Below are 12,545 nucleotides of genomic sequence, written 5' to 3'. Positions count from 1 at the left end.
ATAAAACATCTTTTATAAGGTCCCTGCTTATAGTTTTATTGCAATCCACCCCTGGGGCATCTAGGGGGTACGTGGGGGGGTGACTTATATGTAACAATAAGGTAGATTATCACTTTGGAAGTGTCTTTAATTCCAAAGTTGAATTTGTATACATTTTACTTGTTAAAGACAGTCCGCAAGGCAGGGCCGCTGTTAAAAATGATAGCAGTGCACACTTCAGTGCAGGAAATCTACTTGGCCTCTGAACTTTCTTGCCCTCTAATGTACTAGGGAATTACAGGGTCTGTCATTGCCAATTTAATTTCAGGTAAGTACTTGGGGCCTGATTCCGACATTGGCGGGCGGCGGAGGCCGCCCGCCAAAGTCCCGCCGACAAATGACCGCACCGCGGTCAAAAGACCGCGGCGGCCATTCTTACATTTCCGCTGGGCCGGCGGGCGCTCTTCAGAAGAGCGCCCGCCGGCCCAGCGGAAATGCCCCTGCAACGAGGATGCCGGCTCCGAATGGAGCCGGCGGAGTTGCAGGGGTGCGACGGGTGCAGTGGCACCCGTCGCGTATTTCAGTGTCTGCATTGCAGACACTGAAATACTTTGTGGGGCCCTCTTACGGGGGCCCCTGCAGTGCCCATGCCATTGGCATGGGCACTGCAGGGGCCCCCAGGGGCCCCGCGGCACCCCCTACTGCCATCCTGTTCCTGGCGGGAGACCCGCCAGGAACAGGATGGCGGTAGGGGGTGTCAGAATCCCCATGGCGGTGGAGCGCGCTCCGCCGCCATGGAGGATTCTTTAGGGCAGTGGTAAACCGGCGGGAGACCGCCGGTTTACCCTTTCTGGCCGCGGCTGAACCGCCGCGGTCAGAATGCCCTTGGGAGCACCTCCAGCCTGTTGGCGGTGCTCCCGTGGTCGGTGACCCTGGCGGTCACCGGCCGCCAGGGTCAGAATGACCCCCTTGGTCTTTTTCAATTCTCATCTTCTTAATTTGTGACATGTTTTAGTGACCACTTAAAGTATTTCCTTTGTGCTCATTATTCTTTTACACTGCTATGCAAATAATAATAACCTTATGTTTGTCTTTCAGGGTCACAGCTTTAAGAAGGTAGTATTGACAGTATACATCTGTGGAAACCTTGCGTTCCTCATCACCTTCCTGGCAGCAATCTACCAAATTTAAAAGCCATCTAGTGACCTACCCATTTAAGCAATACTGCATCATCTACAGTTCAAACCACTAAGTGAATTGAATCTGCAAAGTATTCAAAACTGTTCGAGTTTCCCAGAAATCCTCATCATTGTAACTCTTGAAGAATTATATACAGTCCTTTCCTTCTGTCCTTGGAAGAGTTCTGCAGTTGATGGACAAGTGCTCCTAGGAGTGATTGGAAAAGGATGGGCATTCTCTTAGTTGTGATCGGCATGGTAACCATGTGGCAACATACAGATTAGAACCTTGATCAGTTTTATGGTTGATGCTTTTGTCGAAGATGCCACAGGATAACAGTTGTTACTGGTGGGGATGCATCCTCTTTAATGCACAAATATAGTTCTGCTCAGAAGAGTATTACTCTAATCATGCCACTCTAATCATGCGACTGGAGCAATTTCTGCTTTCTATCTCCCTTGTCCCATGGCTTTGCATTAATCTTGCCTCTCAAACAATGTGGCTCTTCCAGAAAGGACCTTTGTCATGGTCCTCACAAATCAATTTTAATTGCAGAATGTACATCACTCGATCTTCTCTCCCCCCCTCCAATTTTTTAATTACTCATGTGTGAAAATATTTTAAATTGGCAGGGGAAATTATACTATTACATAATGTTTTTAACATGCAGAGATGTTGTGCAAATAAGGGCCTGGTCCTGCCTTCTAGTCTGCATGCCAAATCTGCTGATTCTTCTTGCAAAAGTAACTTTTTTTTTTTACTGCTCAGTGACATGGTAGTTTTCTGCTCCAGCTTCTTACTCAGCACATCGAGGTTTATTAGTATATCGTTGTATTGCTGACAGAAACCATATTATAATTTATTTATTTCACTTTCACTAAACAGTGAATGAAACTACATGAATAAGGAAAAAAGAACGCCTGGGAAGATCACACTTTATAAATCCACTTTATAAACCATTTTTTACATTAGAAAATCATTTTCTATCTTTTTAGGAGTTTGTTATTAGTCAGACGGCAGTAAATTCAAAATATTTTTGATACCTTTCATATATCACAACTTAAAAATGTGATGACTCATAAAACATGTGCCTGAAGTATTAAACTGGTGGATTATGAAACCTTGTATTTCTTCATATTACTATTTATAATGTAGGTGATGATTTCCAAGTCATTTATTGTCTTTGTAATTAGCTTGTTCTGTATGGATTCTAAGTACGATCTGCATTAACCGTAGCTCCTTTGCAAGTGAATGCAGTAAAATGATATTTTCTGCTCTGAGAGCTGGTGTAAAGATATGACAAAATACTTAACAGATTGTCTATATTAGTATTGTAGCTGTTCAAGGCCCTTTTGCATTGTATGCCTTGTTTACCATACTAGACTCCACAGTATGACCTGCTGACCAGGTTAAGGTTCAAGCAACATTGGATATTTAAAGGATGTACTTAGGATCTCCTAGATGCTGAGGGTGTTGTCATTGGCATAATACTCTTTAAGGACATAGTTTTAAAACATGGTACAAGTTAAGAAAAACTCAGGGAACATGTCTGTAGCACTGATGTTTACATTTTTTTCCAATATACCTGCTCCTGGCATTCGAAAAGTTATTTGCCATGCCATCAGTTGATGCTTCCTGTAGCCAGGAGCTGATATGTAAGTCAAGCCCTTCCATGCACTTTTTTCTGACAGAAAAGAAAGAGAGCGGTCACTGACAAGTCAATCAATAGTTCTGAAAAATGTATCAGTTTTAAACAGCTGCACAAATTCTTTCTGTAATAACTTCTTTATCAAAAAGACTCCCCCCACAAAATAAACAAATCCTTCTTTTGGTTCATGGGCCATCCTTTTATTCTGTTTCTGATTGATTCTAGAGCTCGTATCCATTCTAGCTGTCCATCTTTTTTCACTAGTACCCTTTTCCAAATGTGCTAGTTTTCATTCAGAGTAGCATGGGCATTGATCGTGTTCTCCTGAAACAGACTTCTGTTATATACAAATAGAGTTCAAAGGTGAGGCCTATAGAAGATTGCCAACAGCGAGAAATACGTGAATAGAAATTTTAACTCAAATAGATCAAGAGTAAACGGAGTCTTGTGGCTTTAGCGGTAGACTAATACATTTTTGTTGAGTCAGAATGGGCTTTACAAAGGAAATGCATTTTTTGGCCTGAACTAAGCAGACGACCGCCATCTTTATGACCTGTAACATTCCAGAAGTAGAAGTATTTTACAGTTGCTTGATATGTCGATGTTATTCAAGGCATTTTTGGACTGTTATATATCTTTCCTGTGACCTTCACTTAAAGGATTGCCACTCATATCTCGATTGAGAAAGTAATAGAACATAAGGTTCCAGAGAATCACACTTGACATATGGATGACACAATATTTTTTAGAATAACACTGATATTAGTTTGACACAATTTTGAGCTTTGTCTTAACATTATAGAAGGTAGTTCATAGTCAGAAGTTGTACATCTTAAGTTATTCTCGAAGTTGCTTTTAGCTAAGAAGCCTTCACAATAAAAAGAGATAAGTAAATATTTCATTATAGTGATAGACAGTTAAAATAAGGATGCGTAAGAAGTGCGATGGGTGCATACAAATGAAATAAAGGGAGGTTCACGTTTTCATTCTAGGGGTATGGACCGTGAATCTGGGCACAGAACTTGACTGTAGATTTGGACAGGGTTTGCTTTTTAGCTCTTTGCTCAGTATGCCAAGATTAGAAAAGATCATTGGGAAGTACTGTTAGACAGTGAAGGCCTTTTCTTGGGTAGTAAACTTTTCAAAATATATTGAGTTTTCATACTACTTTGTTGTTGATTTTAGGCCTTTTTTTGTTCAGACTGGGCTAAGGAACACAGGAAGCAACAGTGTCAGTGGAAACTGAGAGAAAAGAGGAACCTGTAAAAGGAAATAGAAAGACAAGGCTGAGGATTTAATGGTGATTGTCAAACCGAACTGAGATTAGCTCAGTTGCTGTACAGGGACAATTGATTTGTCCATTAGGGCTTTTTTTTTAAAACTCAGAATCTCTTTATTAATATTTTACATTTTCACATCAGTTTTGCATTAAGAATGAAGTGATGCTTTACATATACATGTTATCAGCAATGCATTCAATGAAACAGTGCTTTAAGGACATATAAGATTAGAGTTGTCTCTAGCAGTTGAGGAAGGTTCCTTGGTACATCCACATGTTGTTAACAAAAAGACAGGAGTGTCTGAGGTGGAAGACTTTGTGAAGTACTCTGGCATCTGTGTGCATCTAATTGAAAAATGGTTGTATCAAACAAGGGTACAACAAACGGGGAAAGTAAAAACCAGGAAAAGGCTCTAGGTCTCCAGTCAGTGTCCACCCCCGCAGGGCCCTTGGGAGACGGCCAGAATCCAAGACAATGTGACCAAATAAGTGCTGGTGGGCCCTAGAGAAAAGAGAGGCATTTCTTCCTAGCATAATGAATCGAACAGATGGAGGGCTCGGAGCCTGAGGAGTTGGATGCCTAAGTATTCTAGTCAGGACATTTAATCAATGAGAGGCGTCCATAGGGGCAGAAACCTTTTGTCAGTAAAGAGCAATTTGAGCGTTATCTGTTCCATGGCTATGATATGCCAAAGCTGTGTGAACCAGGATACCATTGGAGGAGCGGTTGGGGACTTCCAGGCTTGGGCTATGAGCGGTTTGGCAGTTCCAGTCATGTGACTTATAAAAGATACCAGTCTGTGTGTGTCATTTCTGCCAGTGAAGCAGGGCGTATGATTGTTTGATAGTCTACCGGTACAGTGCAGCCCAGAGTGCCCTTAATATGACTAAGGATCTCCTTCCAGAAAATGGTGAGAAAAGGGCATGCCCACCAGATATGATGGAAATTGCCCTCTCCTATACCACAGGGCCAGCAAAAGGGAGAGGTGGTAGGGAGTGTAGTACAATTGAAGCATAATCTTGTATGTTATACCTTGGTGGGGACAACTTCTGTGGATGTGCTGGATGTCCCTCCATAACTTTTCCCACTGTACTGTGTGATAGCTAGAGAATCATTGAGTCCACTTCCACTGATAAGGGTGGTAAGGCACGAGGCATGACCGCTGGAGGACCTTATGTTTTTTTACACCAGGCCACAGGTGCCAGCAAAGCTTCTGAAACGTGTCAAGTGGGTAGAGGGAGGGGCTAGTGGCCAGTGCAGTCGGGGTTTGTAAAGCCAAGTGGCGCAAGTGAAAATACTGGTAGTGGGCAGAGTCGGAGAGGTAAATTTGGCTTTGCACTGGTTGAACGTTTTGAGTCTCAACTAGGAATAGGTCTTGAAGGATCCTACATTCACCCTGCACCCAATCCGGTAAAGAATCCTGAGGGAGGGCCGGTGTGAAGTCAGGGTTACGTGCAATGGGAGTGTTTGGAGATGAAAATGTGATCAGGCTCCGCGTGGTGGCCAGTTTGTCCCAAATTTCCAGCACTGTGCATGTAAGGGTAGCTATATAGGAGGTGTAATGACAGAGCTGTCTTGGGAGCCACACAAGATCCCAGAGCGGGTGGCAGGCAGCAGCCCTATCCATGTGCACCCATTGTTTTTCCCTCTTACACACCACCCACTCAGAGATGTAGCGCAGATGGGTTACCCAATAGTAGTCCTGTAAATTTAAACAGGCAAGACCACCCCCGTTTTTGGGGAACATGAGTAGTCCAGTGGATACATGGGAACTTTTCCCCTGCTATACGAAGGAGCTTAAAAGAGGTAGAGTATTTGTGAGAGGTTATTCATCTTTGCAACGTTAATGCATCCTAGCCATGAGATTTGAAGAGGTTGTCAGCACTGGAGATCTTCCAGTATTGCTCTGCGGTATCACGACCAATTAACTCTAGTCCATATAGCCAGAGAGTTTGTGATAGTGCAGCCTAAGTATTTTATGGAGTGGGAGGACCATTAGAAGGGGGTAAGTGCTTGCAAGCTTTAGAGGTGTTGCAGAGTCAGGGTAAGATTAAGTGCTTGGCATTTGGCCAAACTGATTTTGTATCCAGAGATTTGCTCATAGAGTTGGAGAGCAAGGACCACTGGAGCGAGGGAGGTATCCGGGTCAGACAGGGCAAGGAAGGAGGTCATTGTCATAAAGGAGAACTTTGTGTTCTTGTCCTCCAAAGTGGATGCCCCTGATGTCAGAGGGTTGTTGAACATGAATGGGAAGTGGTTCGACTGCAAGGGTGAACAGCCAAGGAGACAAGGGGCGTCCCTGCCGTGTACCTTGTGAGAGTGAGAAATATCGGGTTGTCTGGCCATTACCTCGAATGGAAGCGGTGGGTGCTGTATTTGAGGCTATGATCCTACTGATCATGATGGGCCCAGTCCCACTATCTGCAGGATAGACTTTAGGAAGGTCCAACTCACCATGTCAAAAGCCTTCTCGGCATCGAGGGAGAGTAGAAGGAGGGCAGGGACGGCATGTCTGTGAGCCTTTTTAACTAGATGGTCTACTCGACAGACATTGTCGGAACCCTGCTTTTTATGTATAAAGCAGATCCGGTAGGGGTCCATTCAGCCGGCAGGAGGGACTCCAAACGGTTAGCCAATATTTTGGTATAGAGCTTGGTGTCTGTGTTTAATAAGGCTATCAGGTGATAAGAGGAACAGAGCGGGGGTCCTTATTGGGTTTGGGGATGAGAGATCTCGGCATTGGAGATAGTTTGTGTAAGGACCTTGGTGTGAGTGACGGAATTGTAAAGTTTAAGCAGCTGTCTTGGAGTTGTGGTAGAAATGCCCTGTAGAAAGACTGTGTAAGGTGTAGGAAATTCCATTAGGGCTTTATGGAGTTCTGCTTTAGAAAAGTCCTCAATCAGACTGGGGGCAGTGTCTGCCAATGACAGGTTTGGAGATAAGAATCTATTGCGGTTTTTGCCCTCCATACACCGTTCTTTGCCATCCTAAGTTTTAGTTGTATGTGCAAAAATTGTTTAGGAATCCAGCTGCTTCAAATGATTGTGGGAAATTGTAGTTGGCTAGATGTACCTTCTTTTTTCACATTTTCTTTTGGAATAGCTTTCATTTTTTTATTTTTTTTTTTTAAATCTATCCATTAGTTTTATTGTTTTATAGGAGAATTTAGCACGTTTTGCACAGTTATCACAATTGTAATCCGTTCATTTAGTTCTGTCTGTGCAACCTTAGGAGTTGTTATTCCAGATTATCTACTTTAACGATAACCATAGAATCTTAAGAACAACTACAACTTTAGATGCCCCATTACTTTTATCAACAAGACATTCACACTTAGAAGTATGTGCCCAATTTTCACTTCTCATCTTCATAGGTAATGCAGTGACTCACTGAGCTCCTTACTTTTGTTTATTCTGCTATGTTATCTGGTCTTCTGGGTTATCAGAAGACCAGATAACATAGATTCTTGCTTTATGACTACATACTAAATGTACGCTATGTCAAGGCATCCCAAAACCATGTGGAAGAAATCGATGCATGCATGTTCACAACTAGGCAATTTCCTTTCTTTATTTCCCTCAACTCTGTTCAGCCTTTAAGGCGTCATGTACATGGTATGGAGATAATTATACTGTGTATATTTAAATAAAGTAATTCTGGAAATTATATGGGAATATTCCAGTTTGATACCCCATTCCTTATCCTCCTCTTCTCCACTATGCAGTCCTGCCAATTTGTCCTCAGATTGGCCAAGCTGCATTTATTCATTGAAACTTTAGAGACCCAGTGGATCAATCTACATCATTGCTTGCAGCACACCATGTGTGACATTTCACACATCCAATTCCCTATACTGTGATCAGATTTATGCCCCTGCCCCATAATTTTAAGAACAGGTTATTAGGTAAGCCTCCACTTTCTCTACCAATGTATTTTAAATCTTAATTTCCCATCTTATAACAGTTTCTCACTGAGTATGCGAAAGTCTATCCAGGCTCTCTCCATTTGCTGAAAAACCACTTCCGCCAAATATTCATGGTCAGGAATCCCACCAATGGCTACGTCGGGCACTTAATGGTGTCTGTGAGGTTTTTGCAGTCTTCCCCAGCATTGCAGTGCTATTCTGAAAAATCTGGATCCTTAAATGATTGTGTTAGCAATGTGAACCAATATACTTTGGTTATGTGCTTCTCCAAATGTCAGGCTTCTTTAACTGTGTCCTTTTGTGCGACCAATGCACCCCATGCAGCTGTGCTGATAGGTAGCATTGTTCGTAATCTGGAGATCCCAGGACCTCCTCTCTATTCTGGAGTTGTAACAGTCTTAATGTCACTCTGTCTACCATCATCGCATATCCGTTCCCTAAAAAGAGATGCCAGCTCTTCAAACTGACCCTGGCAAACACAGACGAGTAGGTTCATGAATAATGCAGTCTAGCACCACCCGCTTGGTAAATGGTATCCTATTATGGTATCCTGGCCATTATTAGTTATTTAAGTGATATCCAGAATTCCACATTCACTTTCTGAGACCTAACAGCCCGGCCCAAGTAGCCATCTCTAAAGTCTTCCTCTCTGTGGTACACCTTCACCCACAAACATCTAAATACATGTGCCTTCCATGCAGTTTCACCCTGATCAATAGGAGTTGGTGTCTCTATCATATCAGGGGACGCATAGGCTTTGGGCCAATTTTCCTTGAGGCCTGATAACTTCTCAAATTCCACTAGACTTCTCATTGCCGGGTCCAAATCCAAACTGCCATCTTTTAGAAATAATAGCATGCCATCTGCATATAGCTAAATAACATGTACCCCATTTCAGCAAAATTGCCCTTTTGCCTCCTCTTACTCATGAGCCTGGCAAAAGACTCCATGGTCAACTCAACAAGCTTGGAGTGAGAAAGGGCACCCCTCTCTAGTATTTCTCAGGACATTTTATGTACTAGATATGCATTCTCCTGTACATACTCTTGCTGATGGTTTGGTATAGAGGGGAGTGATCCATTTAATCCATCCTTCCCCATGCCCTTTTGAAGCATCACAGCATGCAGGTATCCTCACTTGAACATGTCAGATGCCTTCTCTAGATCCACCAAGCACACAATGGCATCTTGGTGCAAATCTTTCCGTGTTTCTTCTGGTACTTTGAATAACCTTCTAATATTGGGGGATGTGTTGCACGTGGCTATAAAACCATTTTAGTCTTTATGCAGTAAAGTTTGGTGGTGAGGGTACAAACGATGAACTGGACAGCCTTTATTTGAAATTGTATAGCCCAGGTTCAACATAGTGGTTTGTATGAAGTTACATCTTGTGTGTCACAATATGGTTTTGGTTGAGATTCTATCAGGGCTTCGGGCTTCCTTGGCTGTGGCCAGTAATTGTACAGTGTTCTAGTGCAACAACGTATGTTTGGGTAAGGTGAGAGGTGAGCAGACAAGCAAATTTTTGAAAACGTTCATCCAGCTATCCATCTGCCAATGGAGTTGTAGACCTAGCTGTTTCCTTGAGAGATAGATATAATTTTCTCAACTTCAGTTATAGGACCCCAACCCCCCTTTACACTGGCATTCTCTGGAACTTGTGCCAATTTTAACTAGTTTAAATAAGACTGTCTTCCCCTAGGATTGTAATAAGGCAGCCTTATAATTTTGTGTAGTAGTCAAATGTTTCATGTTTTCCCCATTGCATGTAAACAGGGGCCTGTGTAATCCTTCCATCCTATGCTACAGGTTTTACCTAGATTTGGGTTATTTCAGCCAGGCCAGTATACTGCCTTTCACCCCTATTAATAGCCATATTTCCATGTAACAAAAGGCAGTGTAATCTTAACAGTGTGGTGGTGTTTTACCCCCTCTTCTCTCAATCTAGATTGCATGCTGGGGTTCACTATTACCTCCATTTCAGCTTGGTGAATGGTTCTGTCTAGGGTTTTTAGTCCCTATCTAGGGGTTTCCTTACTCCCACGTATTGGACAATTCAGTGACCTCTTACTCCGGTCTAAAAGACCACCCATTCAGTAAGAGCGTTAGAGGATTACAGAATACTTCTAATGGAATCAAATCTTTTAGGAAGTCTCTGAACGCTGGGTCATCTAGCATCTTTCCCTGTAATTTCTAACTCTAACTGTAGTGGCAGGTCTGAGCCCTGTTTACAGGGCTACTCATGTGGGTGGCACAACCAGTGCTGCAGGCCCACTAGTAGCATATGATTTACAGGCACCAGACACCTCTAGTGCACTTTACTATGGACTTGCTAGTAAATCAAATATGACAATCATGGAAAAGCCAATTAAACATAACATTTACTCTTAGGGAGCACTTGTACTTTGGCACTGGTCAGCAGTGGTTAAGTGTCCAGAGCAAGAAAAACAGTCCAGCACACAGAAACTACCTTGGAAGCAGAGGAAAAAAGTTAGGGGAGACCACACCAAGGATGCCAGGCCCAGCACTCATTGAAGAAAGAAAAAAAAAACTTTGTCGAGAGGGCAACTCAACATAGAGGCCACTTAACAAAGCTTTGGTGTCTTCGGTTGAGTACAGAGATCGCTGCTGTCCTGACAGGGCCCTCTACGTATGGTGAGTAGTCTTCTGCCAATGGAGCAGAGGCCATAGCCTGTGGCAACCCTGTGAGCTAACTTGCAGACTCTAAATCAGACTTTTTTTTTTGTTTTGCCTTCTGAAATGTGCTCAGTTTGCACCTTATTGAATCCACTTCCAGAGAACACATGTCTCTGGTACATTTCAGGATCACTGTGCACATACACCCTAAGAATCTTGTCAGCAGTGGCAAGAACTGTTTATTTACATTCCAATTACCTATTTGGATGAACCCTCCCGGAGCACATGCTTGTACTTCTGTGCCTGAGTACTGCTATGTTGCACTACAATTTGTTCATATTTGCCCTCTACATTCTGTTGGACGTGGCCATTTCTGCAGGGTAATTCCCAGACTTTTTGCCGAATGCCCTCCACTTTTTGCTGCGGGACAGCAAGACTTTTCATTGATCTTAGGACTCTGTGAACTTCACCACTGCTGAAGTGCTTGTGCTCTCTGCTTAAAACATATTAGACTAGCTTATACTTAATTTACTTGTAAGTCCCTCATACACTGGCACTACATGTGCCCAGGGCCTGTTAATTAAATGCTACTAGTCGGCCTGGAGCACTGATTGTGCCACACACTTAAGTAGCACTCTAATCATGTCTCAGGCCTGCCATTGCAGACCCTGAGTGTGCAGTTTTAAACTGCCACGTCAACCTAGTTAATCACACCATTGCCAGGACCAAACTTTCCTTAATAATACATAGGACATCCACTAGGGTAGGCCCTGGACTTCCCAGAGGGCATGGTTCAATGTGTTTAAAAAGTAGGACATGTACTTGTCAGCTTTACATGTCCTGGTAGTGAAAAACTCTTAAATTAGTTTTTCATTACTGCAAAGTCTATCTCTCCCATAGGATAACATTAGTGCTGCCTTATTTGATTTTATAAGTGTAATTTCCAAACGGGAAGAGATCAACAGTTCGTGTTTGGTGTCATTAGAATCGCATTCCAAAATCCTAACTGATGGTGAAGTAGGATCTTTAATTGCAGCGCTGGAAATACCACTTTTAGAAAGTTTGTAATTTCTTGCTTTAGCCATTTTGTGACTGCAGCCTGTCTCTGGGTCACTTGACTGGGTGTGGAGGACAGATGGGAATTGTGTATACCTCCTAGACAGCCACACACACAATGTAGAGCTTAGGTGTGACTGGATAGGCCATCACTAGCAGGATTGGAGGGAGGAGCTCTGCCCAGTCCACCTACGCATGAATAGGCTGTGTCCTTTCTCCACACAAAGGGCTGCATACCTGCAATAGTTAGTCTAAAGCCAGGGCCGGGAAAGCAGGGCACATGCACTTCAAAAGCAAGCCTCTAAATGCCTCTCCTTACTTCGAAGGCACAACTGTATATAAAACAAGTACCTCGCCACCCACTCTACTCTGCCAGGAAGATGGGCTGCTATGCTGCTACAAAGATTTCAGTTCTGCTGGACTACTGCTTTAAAGGAACTGCTTCCCTGCTGTGCTGCCTGCTGCCCTCTTGCCCTGGGACGACAAATTGGCCCTGCAACGTAATTTTCAACTAAGGACCCCAGAATGTCTACAAAGGGGTAGTCTGCTGACCTAATCTGAGCCTCGGAGACATACAAGGTTCCCCAACCAGATCCTGGACCCAGCGGCAGAGTTCCTGACCTCCAAGAGGTGCCCCCCAGGTCCTTGACTCTTGGTGGTGCTCACAGGCTCTTTAAATCCAGATTATGGGTTCTTCATGACAGCAAACGGGCCCGTTCGCTTTGAGACCACACTGCTCTCACCAAAGTTCAGCGCAAGCTGCCAGCAGCCCGCCTCTTTGTGTAGAAACTATTGATTGCCCACAGAGGACCACCAATGCAAAGCCCCAGCCCACCTGTCTG

General features: G+C 43.4%; 1 protein-coding gene across 5 annotated transcripts in view; it reads left to right on the top strand.

The window, feature by feature from the left end:
- FRRS1 (ferric chelate reductase 1) overlaps positions 1-2,278 on the top strand; it is a 268,799-nt gene extending 266,521 nt beyond the window's left edge. For 4 of the 5 annotated variants that reach the window (XM_069232146.1, XM_069232147.1, XM_069232143.1 and 1 more), the window contains exon 16: positions 1,078-1,317. In XM_069232146.1, coding sequence (XP_069088247.1) covers positions 1,078-1,170 — 93 coding nt within the window. In that variant the 3' untranslated portion in view covers positions 1,171-1,317. Of the gene's footprint in view, positions 1-1,077 lie in introns of all 5 variants that reach the window. The other variant, XM_069232144.1, reaches the window with a different exon arrangement.
- Positions 2,279-12,545: the final 10,267 nt, after the last annotated feature.

Source organism: Pleurodeles waltl, chromosome 4_2 (genome assembly GCF_031143425.1).
Source record: "Pleurodeles waltl isolate 20211129_DDA chromosome 4_2, aPleWal1.hap1.20221129, whole genome shotgun sequence".
NCBI classification, from domain to species: domain Eukaryota; kingdom Metazoa; phylum Chordata; class Amphibia; order Caudata; family Salamandridae; genus Pleurodeles; species Pleurodeles waltl.
This window is presented reverse-complemented; position numbering and strand designations above follow the sequence as displayed.